Here is a 24,081-nt window from a genome sequence, read left to right as displayed (position 1 = left end):
ACAAAGAAGCTGTCCAATAGGACAGGGCGAAATCCTGCTCCCAAATATGAAAAGGAAGAATGTATTTTATGTTCAAATAATGCCTTCCCTATAACCAGTAGTAACACATTTTTATCTTAAGTATTTAGAAAACAATTAAGAATTTCCATTCAATAAAGTTGTAACACGTCAGGAGAGGAATACCATTTTGCGGCAGAATGTCAAGTCATCAGTCATGTTTCTACTTGCCCATAACTAATGTAAGTAATCAAAGAGAAAGTAATTTAAACATATGAATAAATAATTTATAGCTTGTGAATAATAATAAAACTTTAACTAGACATGAACATGAAATCTAGAAGGTAATTATAAAGACATGTAGCTGTGAGCAAACTCCAAGTATGGAACAGAAATGAAGTCATCAAAGTCAGGAACATTTCAAAATCTGTTCAGCAAAACAAGGACATCTTTTACAAGAAACATTTTTAATACATAATTGGTAGTTACCACACTCAGGGAGGGAGGGGAACTCCTCATTTAGATGTTTTACCTGGAAATGCGTAAGATACACTGTTGCAGTGGTGGTTTAGAAAAGAAAACAGTGGACTAGCCACACAGTCCAGCCAGCATGTTCTTGCTCAGTCACTTTCGACTCTGTAACCCCACCAGCTGGGGCCCACCCGGCTCCCTCCACCAATGGAACTTTCCAGGCAAGAATACTGGAGTGGGTTGCCATTTCCTACTCCAGGGGATCCTCCCGACCGAGGGATTGAACCTGTGTCTCTGATATCCCCTGCACTAGGAGGCAGATTCCTTACCACTGTGCCACCTGGGAAACCCAATCTAGCCAGTATACTAGCATAACTCTTCTGCATCTAAACCCCAACCACCCAGAATTCTAACATATGTATGGCCACCTCATTGTAAACAGCAAATTCCAGTCTAATAATTGAATAGGGAAAACATGCATCTACAACAATCCCAAATATATCTGTTTAGATGAGACCCAGATGCTATGAAAAGTTGCCAAAATATGTCACGTAATGGTCAAACATGCTTCTAAATTAAGCGCACTATTTGCCTCTGAAAATAGCTCCAAATTCTTTGGCCTCAGCCTGGACAAATACTGTTAAACTTAGATAATCTAGTGCTGCCACACTTAACTGGACTACAACCTCTGCAATTCTTCAAGTTTGTTATCTCTCTTTCATTTGCCTTTGTTGCTCAGCTCATTCATCACTCACAACATGTCAAATAACACAGCAAATCTTCCTCCCTTTCCTGGAATAATCTATCTGAAGAGATACTCTACCAGTGCTTTTTGGTGAAAGTATCAGGATACCTCACCCAGAGGTAAATTTACAAAGCTCAACAATGTAGATGAAAACAAATTACAAATTATGTAGAATTTAGAGTTTTTATTCAAAGAGAAGAAAAAACATGGATTACAGAACCGTCATTAAAACAAAATCTGTATCTTACATATTGTATTATAACTAAAGGAATGTGCATAAAATTTAAAAAAAATTCTATCTTTAAGCCCATGTAATTATTTATGGAATGTATTACTACATATTTCTCTAAACAAAATAAAAACAAATCATATAAAAAATTCTATCCATAAACTCTATCAGAGTGACTAATTTATAAACAAAAGTCTGCATCATAACTCTTGAAATTTAAATTACAGAAGGAACTGAGTTTTTAATGATCTCACTATTTCTTTGTCTATGTTATTAATTAATTCTATAATGCTATTTTTGCCATCCTGATACGCTTTACTGAAATAACAATACAAATATATCAAGTTACTTCAAGGGTAAAAGACTCTAAAAAATGATAAAAAGAAACTGATGAGAGGAATACATAGCTACATTTTATATCTTAAAAGTACATGTACATGAAAACAGAACTGTAAAAGTATTACTGATTTCCACCATGCTACACAGCTAAGTTACTATTAGTTTAACTCTTCTTTTGGAGGAAAAGACATTTTTCCTCTGAAAAATCAGTCTGGTTGATGCATAATCTTTGTTAGCATCAGCATGTTTTTTAAAAATGCCAACAAAGGAATGATCTATGCATGAAACATGATCTCATTACAGTTGTAACACAAAAGTGAAGGGGATAAATGATATATCCAAGATTGAGGAGCAAATCATTTTCCCTAAAGCAAATTAATCAGAAGATTCAGGGCAGAAGTGTTTAAGTATTCACATTTAATAATGGATTTCACCTATAAAAAAAGAGAATGCAGTATTTTCCAAACCTTTTGCATAATTACCTAAGGATAACAAATTTACCAGATTATAGAACCAGATTCTACTAAAACAGTGCAGTAGTATGAGCACTGACATATTCCACTTATTTTTAAAACCAGATTACCAAAATGTGTCTTATCCATTTTTTTTTATCATATTGTACCACTGAGAGGTAAAAGAAAAGTATCAAATAATAAATGTGTTTTGGGACCAAAGTACTGCCTACATTATTTAAAAATGTTATGTAGGATTTTTCTAAAAGGATACAAAAGGAATTATGAATGATGGTTATCTTGTGAGGAGACAGGGAGTTGGCTTCTACTTTATATCAATTGGGATTAACTGACTTTGGCTGGCATACATATACTACTTTTTTCTTTTCTGACAGTGCAGTTAAGGGCCATTAAGTACTTTCTTCTTTCATATGTTAAAAACAGTTTTTTTAAAAAAATATATATTTCAAGAGTCAACAATGGGTAATCTCAGAGTAAAACTGTTGAGAGTTTAGAGAGGCCAGTTGACTGCTGCTCAATTTAAACATCCCTTCACGTATTTTTCTAAAAAGTATCAGCACCAGCAATGTTAAGAGATTTTTTAAATTTTTTGTGGTAATGCCCAGAGTCTAGTTCATTCCTTAGACCATAGCACACAATCAACAAAAAGAGAATGACTAATGATGATCCCTCAAGTATGTTTCTGAGTTTTCAAAAAAATCCAAAATTATTTGAACAGCACAGACAGGTAATGCAATTAGAGCATTATGACAGTACTTATGACACTGGTTCCTATCCCAGTTTAGTCTGCATCATGATAAGCCTGGCCTTATTCTTTTAAAACTCTTGGTACACAACACAGAATCTGGTAATATTTGCCAAATATTAAGCAATCTAAAAATTTACAAACTTCAAAAGGTTACCACCCCTGAAATTATCATTACTTAAAACCTCTATATAATGTATACATTTTATAGCAATGACATATATAATAAAAAAGATATGTATACACTCTAAAGATCATAGTTCAAAGATTAATCAACAAACTTACACTTGAATAAAAATGATGCTTTCCAAACCTTAAGGTTCAGCCTCATTTCTCTCAGACCCAGGAAATCTTTGAGTAATCTACATAACTAATTTTAGTTTGCATTTTAGACATACATTTGGGAAAAAAAGTCTTCAGTGACTATGTTGTACTTCTGTACGTGTAAAGTCTCAAGAGCACTTTTTGATTCCCATTCAGCACACATATTCATAATAATCCAAACACTGAATTTTTAGATATTTTATGTTTTCAAGTTAGATTTTAAAAACTGACATAGTAATGCTGGAGTCAACAATCAACTCTTCAGATATCTATGGCCCCAACTAAGCAATAAACCTATAAAAACAAATACTTTAACAGGGAAGTCTGAACAACCAAGTTTGCCTAAAGTATGCTCTTGATCTTAATGCTAATGGCTGGTCCTGGAACCTACTCACTTCCTCTGACCAACTCAAGGGCAAATGAAAACAGCAGATGATGACATGATCACATCCTTTTACTGTGCTATATAAGCTTTTAATCTGGAGATGGGTTAAGGAGGAAGTACAGACTTACTGTGATATATCAAAACAGTGCAAAACATGTACAATTCTCAATGCATTAAATTGCTGATAAAAACTTAACATCTGCACATTAGAAAGTTGGGCTTATTAATCTTTTCTGCTGGGACATCTTACTTTATAAGATAAACACAAATTCTACATATCAAAATCCATTTTACATAACCTTTTCAAGAATGCATCTATGCTAAAAACTCAAGTGTCACTTGCATTTGTATTCCATAACTTCCTTTGATTTAGCCGTTTACAAGCTTATTTGTAACAGCAAAAAATATTTAAAATGTCCATTAACCTTAACTTCTATGGGATAAGTAGTATGAGGAGTAAAGAAAAAATAAATCAGCCCCCATTCATGAAATGTATGCAAAGAAAAAATAAATACCTAATAAACATATAAAGTACCCCTCCAACTTCTTTTTCTGAGTTTCCTAAATTGTAAGGGATACTTAATACTTACGCAATTAAAAATTAAGAACAAACCAACAGGCTTCTCCCTACACATTTGTGAATAATAAAGGCAAGAAAGGAAGGAATAGATTCCAGACAGAAGACATAAAACTCACAAATGGCAGAGCTGTCGAATACAGTTAGGAGTAGATGACAACACCAAATTAGGAAAAACCTCTGCATGGAATGCCTGTAAAATTTGGGTTTTTAATTTTGAGGGACATGCTGATAATAAAGAAAAGTTCTCAGCATGTGAGAACCAAATTTCCCCGTGAGAAGGCAACTTGGATATCAGGGTAAAGAACAGGAGAGGGTCAAGACAGTAGGTTTTTTAAAAGCTCAGAGGAGAGCTGATGAGGCCATGGGAACACAGATTTTGAATCCGCAATCTGCATTTGATTTCCTAGCAGACCAGAGTCTGTGAGAAGACAGAAACAAGGATCGGTCCCAAATTTCCATTTTGGATGACAAATAATGATGCCAACAAAGAGACTGGGAATGCAAGGAGCTCAAGCACTGGGGTGTAATGAATGTAACCGAGGTGGGGGACCCCGGGGTCTACAAATCTTTGAATTGGATTGGAATCTTCCTAACAAAGGAATAACCTCATGGTCTACAGAGTACTGAAGCAAGTATCTGGAGACCTGAGGGTCGCCTTCTGTTGTTAAATTGGCTGTTATGTATATGTGTGTGAATGAGATTTTCCATTTCTTACTTTGGCTTCAGTTCTGTCAACTTCTTTTGTATAAAATATATAGCTCTATTAGAAATCATATTGGTGCTAATTTGACTCTCAATCCTGAATTTTCTTGTCCTCCTAGTGTTATCTTGCACTAGTGGTTAACTTCCAAATGTTAAATATTTATCTGCACATTACATGTTTATTGATAGACAAATTCCTTAAAAAAAACACAGAGCATGCTATAGCATTTCTTTCCATCACTTAGGGTGTGCTTCATAAATTTCTCCCAAATTGTGCAAACCTACATGACAAGCACTTCCTTTAAACTAACTGGCTTCTCTTGATGTCAAACTCTTCCCCATTGCTAATTGGGCTATTAATATTTAATAAGGCAAGAGTCTGTCCAGAATTCAGCATTTATTTAAAAAAAAAATAAAATGGTTTAGCTTTCAAGCATCTGACAGGTCAATTTCTAAAGCAAAATCTACCTTCCCTTAAGTTTTATAAGTTACTTTACTATTGATCTTTTCTTACCCCCAACTTGATGAATAACTCCTATTCTCTCTTCTCTATGACTTTAGGCACTTCCCCATCCCTTAAGTCACAGACTACTATTCTTATCATTTTTTCTCTTAGATGTTTTTTCAACTAATTCTTCTTTAGGTAGCTTTAAATTTTAATGCAGTAATATCTAAAACTTTCAATAGAACAAAATCCTTAAGACTTCAGTAAAATCCTGGGGGTCTAACCCAGAAAAGTTCCTTTTCTTTCAAGTATCACAAAAATTTATTCAAAACTTGCATTTTACTGTATTACATATTTAAGTATTAAAATGCTTTAATTCTGTCACAACTTAAATTTTCTTCTTGTCAAAAAAGTTTCCAGAAGGAAAAAAAAAAAAAAATAGGTCTACCTTGAAAGGTCTTTTGCTTCCACACACCACTACACTTGGAGTTTAAACACTCAGTGTAAAAGATTCTATACATCATGTGTGTGTGTGCTCATTGATGTCTGACTCTTTGCGACTCCAAGGACTGTAGCCTGCCAGGCTCCTCCATCCATGGAATTTTCCAGGCAAGAATACTGGAGTGGGTTACCATTTCCTATTCCAGGGGATCTTCCCAACCCAGGCATCGAACCCGCGTCTCCTACAGCTCCTGCATTGAAGACTGACTCTTCACCACTGAGCTACCTGGGACTCACTTTATATATCATAATTTCCTTTCCAAAAAGTAAAATCTCAAAAAAAAAAAAAAAAAAAAACTTTTAGAGAATACCTAATTAAAAATGCCACAAAACTATAAAAACAAATGTAAAGAAATTAATCTAGAAATCAGACTAATCATTTACCTGGGAGGAGAAAACAGGGGGAATATGGGCAAGATCATATAGCTATTTAGGTATACGTCAATAGCCCAATTTTGGGGAACTCTCTTGGTGGTACAGTGCTTAAGACTTTGTCTTCCAAACCAAGGGCTGTTGGTTTGATCCCTGGTTGGGGAACTAAGATCCCACATGCCTCGTGGCCAAAAAAGCAAAACATAAAAACAGAAGCAATACTGTAACAAATTCAATAAAGATTTTTTAAATGGTCCACATTAAAAAAAAAAAAATTTTTTTTTAATTTGGCTTTTGTTTAGGTGGTAAATTTAGAGGTACTTATTTTTTAACTATTAAAATGAAATTAAAACTAATAAAACTAGTAATTACATAAATAAAAGCAGGCTTTGCAACGTTAAGAGTATATAAAACACCATGAATTATTATGAATCAAATGAGCACAGAAAATAAAGTTTTTTAAAAATTTATATAGAGATTCAATTTAGGAAGTATAGGCTTATGCTTCAATGCTCCCTCACTCTTACTGCACAAATATATTTACATCATTTTTAAAAGACAAGAAAGTTACTTTCTCAATTACTGTACTCTTATCGCCAATCTCTCCCAATTATTTTCTTCCCCCACAATGAGTTTTAAAATTTGTAAGTTTTTTTTTAAGTGCCTATAAGACTTCTGCAGAAACATTCAGTACCACCATGCAATCTTTCCTGGTTCCTCCATTATTAATTCACTCATCCAATCATCCATTCAATCAGTATCTAAGAACTGCTCTGAGCAAGGTGCTATACTAGGTAATAATACTGTAAGGAATAAAGAGGATATAAACATGAGTTATTGGATCAGCGGAACTTGCAATTAAGTTTAGGCAGATACATTTCTAAACACAATAAAATGAGATAGATAACAATAGGGGTACATGCAAAAGTGTTTATCGTAAGAAAGAGAGGGCTGCACAGAAGACGTAAATTGAAACAGCACTTTAATGGGGACACAGGTTAGTAAGGAGGGCATTCCTACAAAAAGTGAGGAGGCTTAAAATAGAACAATAGCTTGTTCAAATAGCCGCAGGCAGCTGTGCAGGGCCAGGGCACAGGATACAAAGGAATGTGATAAGAGACAAGCTGGAGAAGCAGGACCTAAAAAAGCAAACTAGGAGATCTCGGCTTTCGCCTGTCAGTCTTCTTTCCAAAAAGGGCTGCCCCGTACAAAGACAGAAACCGACTCCAACACAGGACTTCGTAATTTTCTGTGCCATGGACTTTTTCTGGCAGGTGGCTGAAGCTGACTGATCTGTTTTTATGTTTTTAATATCATAAAATACACAGGATGCCAAGTAATTTTTATAGACACTCCACTCCTAAGGTAGGGAAGCATAACTGTGGGCTATGTACAGTAACTTTCTTCTGGAAAGTAAAAGAAGGAAGGAGAGGGGAAAGAGTAACTTTACCATGGAGAAACTTGACGAATACTTCACTTCAGCCAGGTGGTCCAGGTTAACAACACTGGTAAGTCATGCTGATAGGTATGTACACTCGGTATGTGGTGAAAATGGTACTCTACCTCTCTGATCTTCCTCTCAAAAACACATCAACCAGCCTCACCATGAGAAAAACATTAGGCAAGTCCCAACTGTGGACGTTCTGTAAGAAACGGTCACAACCAAGGGGGCCAAAGGAGACATGACTATTAAATGTAACCCGGTGTCCTGGAAAAAATCCTGGAAAAGAAAAGGAACACCAGGGAAAACAAAAAAATGGGTTTTGCTTACAACAAAGTACCAACATTGGTACAACTGTTGTGATAAATGTACCATACTTGTGTAGGCTATGTCAACAGGGAAAACCAGGTGTGGGGTATACAGGAGCTCTCTTTATTATAGTAAGTAAGTAAGTAAGTAAGTAAGTGTTAGTCGCTCAGTCGTGCCCGACTCTTTGCGACCCACAGACTGCAGCCCACCATGCTCCTCTGTCCGTATATTTGCACTAATTCTGTAAATTCAGAACTGTTTTAAAATAAAACTTAAAAGAATGAGAAACATATATTAGAAATTATACCAAAACAAATATTAAAAAAAACCACAAATTTATGTTGTAATATTTCTGCTTTATTTCCTTTTATTTTTCTTTTCTGTTCTTCTTTATTAATGCATTAAATAACAATATTTACAGGCAGCTTAATTGCATGATTTCAAGTGGTTTGAATATGAATAGTATTTCAAGCTGCTGCAACTGTTCTATATGAAATTATCTAAGACTGCTACGGTGACAGGAATCATACAACTGAGGAAAGGCTAACTCTCATTCAGAGTTTAGTAAAAATAAAGATCTTTAACACTTTTCCTATCCAAGTTCAAAGGGCACTGAACTCTATCCATGGGCTGTAAGAATCATCTTCAAAAGGAAAATAAGTACTAACACTAAAAGAACACTGTGTTGCAAGATCTCTAACAGTCATTATATACATATTTCATCTTAGGAAAATCCTCGTAACAAACCCACCCCACAGATACGGCAGCTTAAAGAAGTTTGTATAAGGTCATATATACCAAAAACGGATTCAGACTATAATCTGACCCCAAATGAAGATTCTGACAAGGCACCTCTAAAAACACTTTCTAGATCATCATAGTGGAATTTTTGAGGAAATATCTACTGATTATTCTGTAATTCACCAAAGCTCCTAGTATACAACTTTCTGTTCAGGCAATCAGCCTAAAAGGAAGATGTAACACTTCCTAGAGCTCCGTTTAGACTAACAATGATGATCAGCAGCAGCAACGGTAGCTAAACCAAAGGAAAACGGTAGACACAGAAGCTCCCCACTCTTGCACAAATCTGAAAAGTAAATTTTTATCTCCTCTTTCCAACTCTAAACACACACACTTTGTTAATATCCTTCTGGGTGTACGTGTGTGTGCACGCACGTGTGTGTGTCAACCTATATAGGCTTTTTGAGCAAATCTGCCAACATGTGAAATATCTAGGCCATATTTTATTCAGTTTGTGGTAGTTTCTTACTTTATACAAGTTAAGTATTATTAATACTATTATCTTAGAACTAGAGGTGCTCAAACTACAATGATCTATCCTCTAAGGTTGATTTTCAAATGAATGTGTAGGCAAACTTAAAGCAGACTTGCTAACAATAGTTTGTTTTTAATAATTCATCTATTTCCATCTTAAAATTTCTTAGTTGATAAATACTACTCTCTGAAACGCATATCCATGTTATACTACAGCCCCCCACAACATGCCAACCTACCAGAGAATTATAACTAAAGAGGTCCAAATCTGAACCATCAGTCTGTCATTTAGCAGCTATGTCATATTTGACAAATTACTATAAATCACGTTAGGGTTGTATTTCAAGTCCCTAGGTTTTGTAAGTTGGTAATCACTAGCAATTGATAATAATCAGAGATCCTTATTATGTAAGGATTGAAAGAAAAAATGCTTGAATAGCACTGAGCAAAATGTCAAACATTCATGCAATTTACTTAATTTCGGGTTTTCCTTTTAAGCTGTAAAATTTTCCTTTAGCAATGTTCACAGAGGGCCTTTGCTGAACATTATTTCTCTGATAGTTTTAGCCGATTCTTTAAATAACAAGAGATTTGTTTTAGCAAAGGATTTATCTTTCTTTGGAGGAAGCCAAAATCATCTCCATTTAAGGACACATAAGCAGCTGCTGCAAAAGATTTTAGTTACCCATAAGAAAGTGAAGCAGGCTGAGTTCACTTTGCTGTAAGCATTTTAAAAATTAAAAATAACAAGTAGCTTCTCCAGAATTACAGTCGAGATTTAAGAATCAGAATTTGGAGGAGTGGTGATTTTAAGTTAATCTAATATATAAACAAAAAAAATTGGGGAAAAAAAACAAACAGGAAAACAATGCCTGGTTTGTCAAAGGAATTCTTTTCTGTTCTCAGAAGTTCAAAAGATCATTTCATTTACTAAAATTTCATTTACATAGTAAATTTCAGGAAAACAACTACTGCATTAAATGAGGCACACCCTTTTAGAAATACTAAATTTCCAAACACATGCACATCTACCATCAATAAAGTATCATTAACTAGGATGCCACTGATCAGTTATGTGGGATTACATCTTTTTGGCTAGAAAGTTACTCCTGCTACTGTCAGCTTACTGGAATTTTAGTAAGATTTTATGGAAATTTACTGCAGCTGGTTAAAAAACCTAAATACTTAAATTTGAAAACAACAACTTTTCTTGGGGTGATATCTATCAGTTTAAATAATGAGAATTAATGTTCATAAATACACTGTTATTTTTAGAGCACTAATTGAGAAAACAAAAGTGAACTAAATACATTTCTTAGTTATTACTTTAACTACAAGATAAAGCTAATTTTTTAAAACCAAAGATTTCTCATTCTGGTTTTCTCACACATACTCTCTCCCCCATATACAAATAGGTATGAGAAAAGAAGAAAATAAGTCAGGAAAAAATATGTTACAAAATATGTTACAAGCTAACATTATGAAGCTTCAGTATAGCAACAACTCAATGAAAGCCGTTTGGCTTAAGTCAGTATTACTATTCTCACTCTATTAAAATTCCTATTACTTTAACAATTTTAGTTCTTTAACATTATCACCCTCAGATTATAATTACTTCTGAGCCTGAAGATGCATGAACCTTTAAAAACGAGCTTTCTACCACTTTCTACCACTTCGAACTGACTTTTTCACTTATCTCCCATATGCTTTTTAAAGTTAAAAACAAAAAAATGAGGCACAAAGTGTTAATGACCTTTCTATACCTAAGGTTAAGATAAATGACATTCTAAAATGTTTGGCTGTGATAAGACTATGGCTAACCAATCATAACTCCAGAATTCCTGTGTGACATCATAAGACCTCCCTAGAACACTTTTTCTCCTCCACCTACTTCAATTGTTCCCATAACTCTGGTAACAGTCAGAAAACTTTCCAGCTAAACGTCGGATAACACTTCATGTAACTCACAGTATTCTACATTGTGATCATCACAACAGCCGAGGTAAGAAACAGATTAAGCTGATTATGGCACTTTCTATAACTCAAACTTACTGAACTTTTAAAAAAGTTAATCATATTTTATAAATTTCAGTTCAAATTTAAATAATAAAATGTCTGACTGACATAAAGCTTAATTTCTAAATAAATGTTTATCTAATCAGTGATAGTAAGAATAAGACAACTTAGAAATTATAAAGGTAGCATTCATCTTTGATGGTGGTTACTGGTTTGTCATTTTAACTTTCACTTTTATTTTGCTGTTCAAAAGTAAATTTCTGCCAATTAAAATCTTTCAATTATGTTACCATGTTTGGTACTAGTGGTGATTTGATTTCTCTATGCAAAAATAATGGTTTCATTTTGCTATGTGTTACTCTGCTGAGAAGTAGGGTGGGACTGGACTGTCTACTTACATCCAGAATACTATGAACAGTTGTGTGATGGTACAAAATACATATTACTGGCATGACTAATCCAATATTATTCTGATTCTCTATAGTGAATATTAACAAAGTATAGTTTAAGAAATATATCACAAACTACTTTTACAAAGTCTAGTCTACTTCTATTAAAAAAAAAGTTTTCAATAAATTGATTTATTTATATTAAATTCAATATTAAATCATAAACTAAAACTTTGGACATTTCAAAACACCGGTCAAAAATATGTAAAATTCTAAAGTTACAGAACACTAATTTCTTTATTTTAAAAATAACTGCCATATGCTTGTTATTTTGGTAGTACAAACATTCCTAAGAATCTCATTTGAGTGAATCTGATAAAATGAATGTTTATTCTGCTTATTAATGAATATATTTTTATTAAGTTACTGTCCTCCAGCGTTTCCTCTCTGGCATTTAGAAGGTGGGGAGGAGTATGAAAAAGAAAATGCACAGGAATGGAGATGCCATCATAAATTTTATAACTTCTGCTTATATTCTTTTCCACTCTCGATCCTTAATTTAATATACAAAATGTGTTTTCATTCTTAACTTCTAGTCAGGGCATAAAGGATACTACATTGATTTTATTTCATTAGTTTTTATATATGCCAAAATAAAATTTAATTCTAGAATTCTAAATTCTTAAGACAAATGTTAACTCTACTGCTTTTAAGAGATAAGAACTTTGTATAATTCCACAAGCAGCTTTCCTTAAGGCATCTAAAAGCATGCCTTTCTAATTTTTGTCAAGTGCCTCTAAGTATCCTTATATTCATAAAACATTTTTCCTTTGATATTACACAAGAGTCACTCAGTGTAGGTGTTTTATTTGAGCAGATTTGTACATTTTTACTCAAATATCCATCAAATTACATTCTCACACTTCAAATGAGGTGTTCATGAGTTCTTTTATAATACCAGAATTTCACATTACATAATTGCTCCACAAAGTTGTTACTTTCTAGAAACAGCAGAAATTCTATTAAAGTTATCCTTCATGTGTCCAGATTAACAGAAATTACATAGTTTAGTGACTGTTATCCAAATTTCAAACATGGTGTCAAACCATTATGTCCTAACTAGTTCATCTCTTTCATAAGGTGAAATTTAAATACTGTCTTTGTTTCATGCAGTTTAAAACTAAGTGCTAGCAGTTTAAAACTAAGTGCTAAGAAAAAGTCTGATGAAATAAAGTAGAAGAAATGTGAAATATGTTTAAATTGTGAAAAACTGAGTGAGTTTTAAAAACACATGTAAGAGCTAGAGTACTTTACTCAACTAAGCAGAGTTGTGTCACTATCATCTCCTAAAACTCAAACATCAAAATTATTTTAACAGTATTCCAGTGGACATAAAGGAAAATAATGTTCCAGAAAAACTGCCTTTGGTTACATATTATTTCTTAATCTCACTAATTAATTGCAGATAGAAGAATATTTGAATGAACAAAACAGTTCCCCCAAAGAATTTTAATATACTAGGTAAAATATTTATTATGTAACATATTAACATTTTAAGTAAAAATTAGAGTATCTAAATTAGCCTGTATATTTCTTACCAATCCTAGAAACATTTAATTAAAACTTCCTTCTTCTTTAACAATTTTCTAAATGTACCATCCACAAATATTTCATTTGATCCTCTTAATTCCCAAATGTTTGACACTCCATCTCGATTTTACAGTTTAGGAAACAGATGCAAAAAGGTGAACTACCCAAGGTCAGAAAGCTAGGAAATGGTGGCGCCTTGGCAAGAGCCAAGATTTTAAGACTCTACACCACGCACACATCTCATCCACTGATCAACGGCTTAAAAATAAATCACGACACTGGCAAAACAAAATGAACTGAAAGTCCTCAAATACTATATGGCACTCCAAAAGGCAAAGTTAGGGGATACAACTTCTATTTTAATTTAAAACCACTCCATTTCATTTAAAGTTAAATTTATGCCTGAGGCATGATGTACTTAATCGCCTTTATAATATTCTCCTGAACATTTTAAAGGCCAGGAATATAATACCTATATATACTTATCTTTCTTCCAAGATTAGGCAAAACATCTTGGAAGACAAAATTCAAAATAACTGCATAGACCTTAAAGAACAGTAACATGCACAATCAGTTTCTTTTTGTTTCATTGCTAAAATACTCATGTCTTTAATCTATTTAGCTTTGATATCTAAAATGCAGGTTAATTTCTCCTCAAAACTTTCCCAAAAACTGTGTTTGGTTACACATTTATATTGTTTCTTAACCTCACTAATTAATTAGAGATAGAATATTTGCATAAACAGAAACCACACTTGCATATTTTATTCCAGCTCCATATTCAATTCTTAGCTTTCCTCGGTTTCATTTCTGACTTCCTCACATCATACCATTTAAAATATTCAAGCCTATTTGTTCTGCAGTGCTTGAACAGAGGAATCTTGCTTTATTTATGCTATGAAAAATTACTTTCATCCATAAGTGTGAATTAACACAGTACTGATCATACCAGCAAAGAAGAAAATCTCGAGGTTAGAAATCAAGTGATGCTTCTAAATCAAGTAAGTGATGCACCTAAATGAGATATGTATCTTTTTGAACATTTTCAGAAATAGTCCATCAGTGTTCTTACCCTACATAATTCTGAAGCATGCAGCACCAAATAAACACAACAAAATGAGGCCTGGGCGTATAGCTCCATCCCAGTATACTTGTAGTCAACTGAGGACCTCTAGTGCTTTGTATAATGCATTTCACCTACAGGTTTTTCCAAAAAAGGGTGGAGAGAGGGGACCAACTTACTCATTAGTGGGGGTACATTTAACTGGCATTCATTTTCCTTAAAACTTCCTCCCCACATGCTTTTCCCCTCAAAGAAGTATCTGAAGGTTAAAGAGTATTTTAATTGCAAATAAATTAATTTTAACATAACGAACAGATACTAAAGACAAGCCTACAGATTGGCAACAGCAATCTGCCAATTTCAAAGAGAAAAATCTCTATGCTGCTGTTTAATGAAGTTCCCTAAAGGCAGGGCTTTGAACCAAGGGAGACATTTCATTATGAGATCAATCTAGGGGTTGAGGATATGTTGATTTTTATGTTTACACAATTCTTTTCATAACCAGGCAGAAGCAGTTTGAAGATTCTTTCAAATAGCCAGTGTGGACCAACAAAGTTCTGGAAAGTTGCTGTCACAAAATAACTTCTAATACAACTTCCAAGTTTATTAGCACTAGGCAATCTCAAAAGGAAAGAGATCCAACCAAAGTGAACTTGTGGATGCCAACAGATTGATGACAAATCTAAAGATGAACTGTTCTGATTTAATTCAACAACAACAGCAACAAAGATGCATACACAATCGCTTCTGGATTATGTGCAAAAATGACTGCAGAGCAGGGGAAAAATAAAACCCTCCAATAATCCTAATACAGACAAATCCTGTAACTCAAACCTATAGAGAATTCTAATCTTCTGAATCAATTTAATGGGAAAAATTTTTCAAGAAATTATCAGACTATAGTCTTAGATGTGCATTACTTGAAGTTACTCACAAAATATCCCCATGTTTATTTTACTAAAAGCATAAACAAGCAGACAAAAATTAAAGGGAAGCAAAATTCTGAATACCACAAAGAATCTAAAGGATTCATGGTTTCAGCAGAGGGAGTAGTGAAAAAAACTGAAATTCAGTAAATTCTGCAAAGCACTGAAGTGCTTAAATTACAGGTGGAAATCACTGTTCAGCATTTACATCAAAGTATCAGTGGTAAGCAAAACCTAATGCAGACACCAAAAAGTTTTCAAAGGTCTGTTGAGGTTCCTTTTGCACAAGAATGCATCTGATGTTACCTTAAGAAACAGAACTCACTACAAAGTGAGAACTGCTGCATAAGCTGACAGGTCTCTTTCATCCAAAGTGTTGCCTAACATGACACATGGTATCTGCTGAAGGATTCGAGTTGTAGTTTATTCTCTCTTTCTTCCACCAATACTGTTGCATTCACAGCGTGGCTCTAAGAAATGCAAGCAAAAAAGACTGCAGGAGTTCTAAGCTCACAGGATGATTGTGTGCACAGAGGAGGAAAAAGAAAAAAACACCTGGCCACCATGCCATGAATTATGATGGAGTGAAGGTCATAGACAACTTTAAAAATAGGACTGTGCTGTGCCCACACACAGTTTTTCAATTCTCAACTTACAACCGGAAGCCCCATCTGGTAGGAACAAATTCTGGCTTAATTACGATCATATAGATTTTGGAAGTTCAGCAGAATTAGGACTCAACACATTTCAGACCATACCACTGTCAAATAGAACTGGGCCCCAAATCCTGCGCACACAAAGCCTAACATTTCAGCATGTAAACAGGATGTGTTTGGGTTTTAGCACAAGGTTATAAAGTTACTACTTAGAATTGTAACGTATTTCTAATTTTGACAACAAACAAGACAGTATTCTTGGTTGTCTCCTTTATACTCAATTTATCTCCAGGAACTTTTCCGACAATAGTTGGCTGAAGTATTATGAGATCACCTTTTAAGTCTGTCCATTATTATTCATCATCAGATAGCTCATCTCTTTAGGACAAACCTCTTTGTATTTCACAAACACCAAATACCCACTTGTATAAAGCTCAGTTCAGGTTAATTCTGTTAGTCACTAACAATAGTTTATTTAAGTTTTAATTTCTAAAGTAAATATTCTAAGCCTCACTTTCCTCATCTGTAAAGAGACTTGAGAAGAATGTTGGAGATTATGTTTATCAAATTCTATGACCTAAATGGTTCATCTGTTAACCAAAGCACTATCTTTGATCATTAATAATTTTCTAAAAATATTAAAGTAAATCATAATAAATAAATCACTGTTCAGCTTCACTGATTTATTCAAATGGTACTCATTTTGCATTTAAGCAATAGAATACAAAGTAAACCCATGAGTTTTTATACTCGTGAACAGGAAGTCTAGCAGGGGGCAGAGGCATGCACATCAGCCTGCTAGCCGCATCTTGATACAGGTAGCACCAGAGCCCTGCTAAAACCCAACGGAGGCGATAACCAATTCTGCCTTAATGAGTAATGGAAGGTTTCGTTAGGAAGTGATATTTAAACTGGACCCGAAGGATTAACTGAAGTTTGCCTGGCAAAGAATCAAAGGTAGAGGCAGGGGGAGGGGAGACATTCCAGGCAGAGCCAGAACAACATGTGCAAAAGACAATCATAAAAGGGAATGAAGTATTTATGGAAAGGTGACACGTTTCATGTGACTAAAGTACCGCTCATCAGTGTCAGCGGAGGGGACAGACTTCATGATGAACTGGCTTGCTCTTCCTTTTCCATGTTCTATCTCACAATAACTTTAAAATTCAGGCCTCGTATGCCATTTAAGTCCTAAAACTTCATTAAAATTAAGTTCAGATAGGAACTACCAATGTTAATTCTTTACAGTCTTCTAGGTTGTACTCTGTTACATAAAGAGACTAGTCAAGTTTATATAAAAAAGTAATAATCTCCTCTACAATTGCCCAACAGTAGAAACCGATAATAAGCAAATATAAGCTGAAACAATTTAAAGAACTTTTTTCTTAAAGAACAAAAGAAAAACCCTTTATTTCTTTATTTGGATCTCCTCACTCAGGCTAGTACTATGAAGAAGACCACAGTGTCTTCAGCCAATAGAGCCAAGCTGAAGTGCTGAAACTATCCAACCAACCACTGTATATCACGTGGTGTCTGCAACAGTAAATGAGTTCTAACCTAATCTGAAGATCAGGCCTAAAGATCCTTTCTCATTCTTTCAGTTCTTCCCTCTGCTGTCTTCAGCACTAGTCTCTCTTGCAAAATAGAGCTGAAGGCTGAGATGGGTCTTCATGAAATGTACAGCCACTAGGGAGAAAATGAAATCAGGCAGCTGGGCTAAGGCAGTAGTATCCTGATCAGCAGAGGTACATCAAGAAATGTTAACAGTTATTATCTCTGGCAGTTAATTATGACTATTTTTAAAATTTCATTTTTAATTTGTCTTATTTCAAAATTTACATAGAAGTATCCTGATTGACAACAAATATTGCCAAATGTTAATAACTATTACCTCTGGGCACTTAACTTACAGCTAATTTTTAATCTACTGAATATACCTAATTGTCTACAATGATGTACTGTTTTAAGTTTTGTTTTGTTTATTAATCAGCACAGATAATTGATCAGGCAGCAAATAATTAATTAGGCAGAACAGCTTGTGGGAGCTCTGAAAGAAAGCAAATGCAAACACTGTTCTTAAGTATAGGCCCTTTGCAAATGGCAACTATGTGTGTTAGACAGTGAGATAATGATAATTTTATTACTATGCCTTCTGAGTCTGACAATCTTTAGTACTTAATATCATCCTGTTAAAATGCTACTTAAAATAGTATATTCTACAAAGCTATAAAATCGTCAAATGAGAAACATTTGAATCTATAGTTCTGGTAAAACACTTCTCTTTGAACTATTTTATTTTGGAGTGAAGTCAACATCTGTAGAATAATTTATTGCATGCATTTCTTTTTATAAAGTTTGCTCTGGAGCTATTTATACAATGATGCACAGAACAACTGTGCTCACAGAGAAATAGTCTTAATGAAATAACACATAAGAACTTTGGCCCAAGGGAACAGCCCAAGACAAGCTGCATCCTAACCAAACTATACTTCCAGTCATTTTGAGAGGAGGCCAAGATTGAAGTTACTATACCCCAAATATAAGATATCATGGTCCCAGCACCAAAAAAGACACAGACGGAGCAACACACACAGACTATAGAGGTATCTGATGTCGTAAATACCAATCAGGTTGAGGAAGAGGGATTAACACAAAACAGTGTTTTACCTGTTCAGAGAATATGATCCTGTGATCCTAAACCATTTACTCTTTACATTCCAGGCTACCTAAAAGAAGACACACTTGGCCGGCAGCTTTTTATCTTTCTCTTGAGCATTTGAAACTCCGGGCTCCCTGCCTTCCTGGTACCATGGATAAAGTCCAGTACCTCACTCGCTCTGCTATAAGAAGAGCTTCAACCATTGAAATGCCTCAACAAGCACGTCAAAATCTCCAGAACCTATTTATCAATTTCTGTCTCATCTTAATATGTCTCTTGCTGATCTGCATCATCGTGATGCTTCTCTGAAGTTCTGCTGCAATCTCCAGTGCTGCCACTTACCACCATCAGCTGAAAATCTGTCATCCCATGAAGAAGGGGAAACAATACCATATGAGACCACTTCCTAAGTAGAAGAATTTCTTTGTGAAAAGGTCGAGATTTGGAACAGAGCAAATTGTTAGCAAACGTATTCATCTGCTGGATGTTGTAAACATAAGAAGGGCTTTATTTTCAAAAATTAACTTTAAAGTGACTATAATGTAAGTGTGCATAATGTAACTGCTAATTTTCTAAACAGACCTTAAGTTTCCATCCCAAATCTTTCTTAAGGATGAACTAGGAGTTTAGTTTTGAAACTGCACTGCCAATAAGTTCACTTCATATATAAAGCATCAGCTTCATTCACTCTTTGGGATAAATATAATTTATATTGTACTGTAAAAGCCTCTTGGATGGTTTATTGAGTATTTTTCAGGTCCTCACCAAGTATATCAAAATAATTATTCAAGTGAAATACCATTTGAAATAGCCCTCCTATCTGTTATCTTGTTTATCATCATACAGAAGTCTCCATAGTAACTCTCAGACCCTACACTCTAAAACAGAAATTATACTTTTTCTACAATACCCTAATATTTTAAGTTTATGAGAATCGAGTAAAACCAAGCAAGACCATACCCTTAGATAAATAAAACAACTAATTTTCTCAAAGAATTACAAAATTTTAATATGTGCAGGTAAACCATAAATCTGTTCTCACCAGGACTTTATCATCAATAGACAAGAACTGTTGGTTAATTTAACATCTGACAGCATGATTAGCCATAACTACTAATAAACTAATAGAATAGTACCTAATCTTCATTTAAAGCACTATAGCTAATTACCTGAGTTAGAGCACATAACGCCACTGGAATCATAAAATTTTAAGATTAGAATGATTTTACAGGTTGTATTCTATTTTAATCTCACACTCATTGTAGGCAAGCAAAAGAATAAAAGAAAAAAATATTACTTCAAGCATTAGAAAATAAAAATTTTAACTCTCTCTCCAAAATCAACAATTTCTTAAATTTTGAAGTCAAATTTTTATCCCACTACTGTTCATGATAGGGTATAGTTATTTTCCTTAATCTATCAACCAGGTCGTAAACACCTATGTGGTAAGCCACTCACTACACTAACCAGCAACACTAATCTACAATGATTTTCTTGCTGAATACATTTCAAGTCTCTCTTCATTTAAAAATATCTTCCAACTACTCATAGAACAATAGAAGTAAAAATTGGTCATTTAAAAATATCTTCAAACAACTCATAAAACAGAAACAAAACCTGGTGTGGAAAATATATTCACCAAAATTTGGTACATTGACTTAGTTTAACATTAAGTCTGAAACAGTTTACATCTATATTACATAATTCAACAATTTTAACTACAGTTAAAGACATACTACCGATACAGTAATTATTAAAGGAGCAGACAAAGAATATGTAATTTACTACAAAATTTGCCAAAACATGGCAAAAAAAAAATTGGAAAAGTAATTCTTAACTATGGCTTGTAACACAAATGCTACTAACAAAATAGTGAAAGAAATATTACTGTTTTTTTTTAATCCCTGAGAGGTACTGGAGATAGAAAGGGGGATAATGTCGGTTTACTGTTAGAATCTGCGAACAGAGGTTTCATACTGAGAGAGGGATTTCTTAAGTGAAGGCCCATCTATGGGTCGGATATCCCTAATATCAACCAGAAGAACTTATAAACCAGAAGTAATTAATGCATTCACTTAACTGGTGTCAATAATTACCCAGGCAAAAAGTAACCAAGTTCTCTAATTAATTAGCTGCAATGATCCTAAAAACAAGTGGAAATTTTGAAATAATAGGTTCTAGCCTTTTCATTATGTTGTTCACTACAAACATCAACTTTAAATCATAAACTGTGAGGTTATGGAGCTTTTCCAAAGTCAAACAGAAATAAAGAATTGTTTTGTTTTTCATTCTGCCTTTAATAGAAATTAAAACCTTATACTTAAGGATTACAGAATACTGTAACTCAGATTATATTGTAAAATAAATACTCATTCTTAAAATGGAACTTATTTATTCTGTTTATCGTAATCTGTAAAGAGTAAGATACAATGAATTATGTATTTAAAAAACTTATATACCAAATGCTCAAATACTTTCTACTGTAGAATAAATTCTAACCTTGCTTTACAGGGAACCAAAATGGAACTATTTTTTAAACATTTAATGTTGCCTTTTATATTATTTGGTTCAAAATGTTTATTTAATTCAAATCACCTACATTAAAATGAACCTTATTGAACTCAGTGAAATTGCTCATGATTGATACAACCATAAAACAATCTATCTATAAGCAGTTTTGATTTTGTAAGCTGTTTTCAGTAACTTTCCCCAAATAAGATCAAGATTTCCTAGTAGAGACACAAGAGGGCAGACATACATAAAACAATGAATTTCCTACTAGCTAGAAATTATTTATCCTCTGATTATTTTTGAGTCTTCCAGCATAGTGAGAAAAAACAGTAAAATTTCAAAACAATTTGCTCTTCTAAGTAACAGCACACTTTAAAATGTCTAAAGATTATATGCCAATACTAGATAGAAAAGATGACAGCTTGGAAAAAGTCAAACACATTAATAATTTTATTCATTAAAACATATAACAAAAATAAATTATATGCATTTTAGTTACCTAGTGAATGTCATAATGTCATAGTCGATCTGTTGAGAGTGTCTCAGTATTCACATCTTTCAATACAGTTATGTAAAATTATCTTAAACAGTAAAAAAAAAAAAAAAAAAAGAAAAAACAGGGTGCAAAAAAAAAACGAGAAAACTTTCTTTTCAGAGAATGTAATAGAATACATAAAATGCTCTCACATTAAAAATAAACCATTCTTATGTCATGTTAAGACAAAAACCAAGTCATTTAAGTCGTTCTACTAAAAATTTATATTTTTCATTTACACAGGAGAAATCTTCCAGTAAAATATGTTGAAACCATTAGGTGTCAATATCCTGGATGATCAAGCCCCTCCTTGTTTAAAACAAGCACAAAATTTTATCTTCCTCTTTTTAATGACTGCAACCCAGAACTCAGAAACATCCTACAGAATATAAGAGAAGAGAAGAGCTACTTTGTCAATAGAGAGACCACTCCTTCACTTCTGTCTGGAAGATCCACTGTGAGCTTACAGGGATTCAATGGATCGTGTTGTGTGTAGAAATATGCATCCTCCATTTCCTTCCCACCCCTCTCCCCATCCCCAAAAGAGAAATGCAAAAGGGGCTTAGAACGGGACACAGTCTTTCCAGAGAAGCCAGGAGTCTGCTGTTTGTTTTCCTCTTATGTCACAGGTTTTGTAGGGTCAGACAGCTTTAGGCGAAGGTGGGAAGAGAGCCGCTAATGTAGAGCAGGGGAAAGAACCAAAGACTACGGTGAACATTGCACATGGAGACCTATATCCTAACCAACTGAGGCCGCCCATGCTTCTCTTCATTCACAAGGGGAAATGTTTCAGGGTTCTACACCACCTGTATTCTAGCTAATTTAGTAAGGAGCTATGAGAAACAAGGAACACCATGCAAATAAGACTGTGAGGCTGGCTCAGTAAATGTTCAGGACTGAGTTCTAAGAGGAGAAACACTTCCATGCCGCAATACTAATCTTCTGAGGGAGTAAAAGGAGGAAGGAGGCTCTGAGCATCAAATGAGATAAAACATTCTGACAGCTACAAAAGTTCTAGATGAATTTATGGTGATGTTAGATTGTGACTCTCAGCCAAATCCCTTTTCTTAGCTGTAAAATGTTTTGTTTTTTCTTCACAGTGACAAACAGTTGTCATGGAACAACACATTCTCACAATTTATCAATGGGATAATTATTATTAAGGCTCTTCCCTTTGTACAAAAATTAGACTAAAAAGAAGTCAATGTTTTAAAGAGACCTAAGAAACAAGAAAGATGAGAACTTTAAAGATATTTGGAAGCTCCAAGGAGAAGGTATTTAAGAAAATTTTTTTTTCTGTAGTAGTCCAGGAGAATTAGAAGAGAAGTTGTCAAACATTTCAATTAAAGTATCTAGGTTTTCTTTACCTGGTTTCACCTTTCTACTATGAAACTTAAAAGCACTATAAAGAGATCATCCCAAAGAAGGTTAATCAAAAAGTAGGACTTTCCAAGCAGATGCAAATTTTGTCCCTTTTCGCCTTCTTCCTCTACTATGTGCCAAGAAGATTTTAAAATAAGTTTGCTCCACAAAGCACCTCCAAGCTCCCTACCCTCTCTCTGCATCGCTTCAAGGTTGGGGAAAACTTTGATTATCGAAGAGGATCCTCCCAACAGAATGGGAGGAGTGAAATTAGTACTTCTTCTTTGAAATTCACTCAATTTTCTCAGTTACCTCTCTACGGCACCTACTTCAGGTTGGAGCAGAACATTCAGTCCCCTCCCGCAACCGTCCCAGATTATTCCAGTTCTGTGTAAAGACAACAGCTGGAGAAACAACCACCGAATCCCTGTTCTTCTATAACCACAAGCACTTGAGAACTAAAATGTGACAGTATTTGATAAATTAGGTTTCCTGTCTTTCAACCACTTGAATAGATAAGTCACAATAAATCTGGTTAAATTGCTCTTTTATGATTTGTAATTCACACATCATGATACATCTGTTTGGTTATGCAGTTTAAATATATATAATCAAGATGGTAAGAACTGTGTTCAAAACAAGAGCAAAGAAAGTGCAGAGGAGGTGTTAAGAGCTCTCCCATGAGGAGCACGTTAGGTTATGTGTATGTTTTGGGGCTGCACTCAGATTCATGAGGTTACTAGATAAGTGATTTCCTCATTCTTTCATAGGATATATTCCTTTAATCTTTGTTATTTTTTATTAGCAATTGTAATTATTAGTAATTTTAAGTTTTTACTCCAGGGAAATTTTGCAATTTTCAATGAAATCACTTTGTTTCAGAAAACTCTGGTAATAAGAAAAAAAATGGATGACAGGATTTACAAAAAATTCTATAGACAATTGGTTTCCCAGTTAAAACGAGCTGCAGACAATTACCTTGGAACAGAAGACATTTTCAGATAAAGAAATTTACACATTTACATGTGACATTAGGAAGTA

The 24,081-nt window shown here is 34.0% G+C and overlaps 2 protein-coding genes across 2 annotated transcripts in view; one reads left to right on the top strand and one right to left on the bottom strand.

Moving 5' to 3' along the window:
• Nucleotides 1–24,081, bottom strand: part of CEP85L (centrosomal protein 85 like) — a 130,508-nt gene that overhangs the window by 56,943 nt on the left and 49,484 nt on the right. The window lies entirely within an intron of this gene.
• On the top strand, nt 11,218–21,590 carry PLN (phospholamban). The gene is made up of 2 exons (XM_061131875.1): nt 11,218–11,335; nt 18,695–21,590. The coding sequence occupies exon 2, from the start codon at nt 18,783–18,785 to the stop codon at nt 18,939–18,941; it is 159 nt and encodes a 52-aa protein (XP_060987858.1). The 5' UTR covers nt 11,218–11,335; nt 18,695–18,782; the 3' UTR covers nt 18,942–21,590.

This window comes from Dama dama, chromosome 28 (assembly GCF_033118175.1).
Source record: "Dama dama isolate Ldn47 chromosome 28, ASM3311817v1, whole genome shotgun sequence".
Classification (NCBI taxonomy): domain Eukaryota; kingdom Metazoa; phylum Chordata; class Mammalia; order Artiodactyla; family Cervidae; genus Dama; species Dama dama.
The sequence above is the reverse complement of the archived record's forward strand: the minus strand, read 5'-3'. Positions and strand labels throughout refer to the sequence as shown.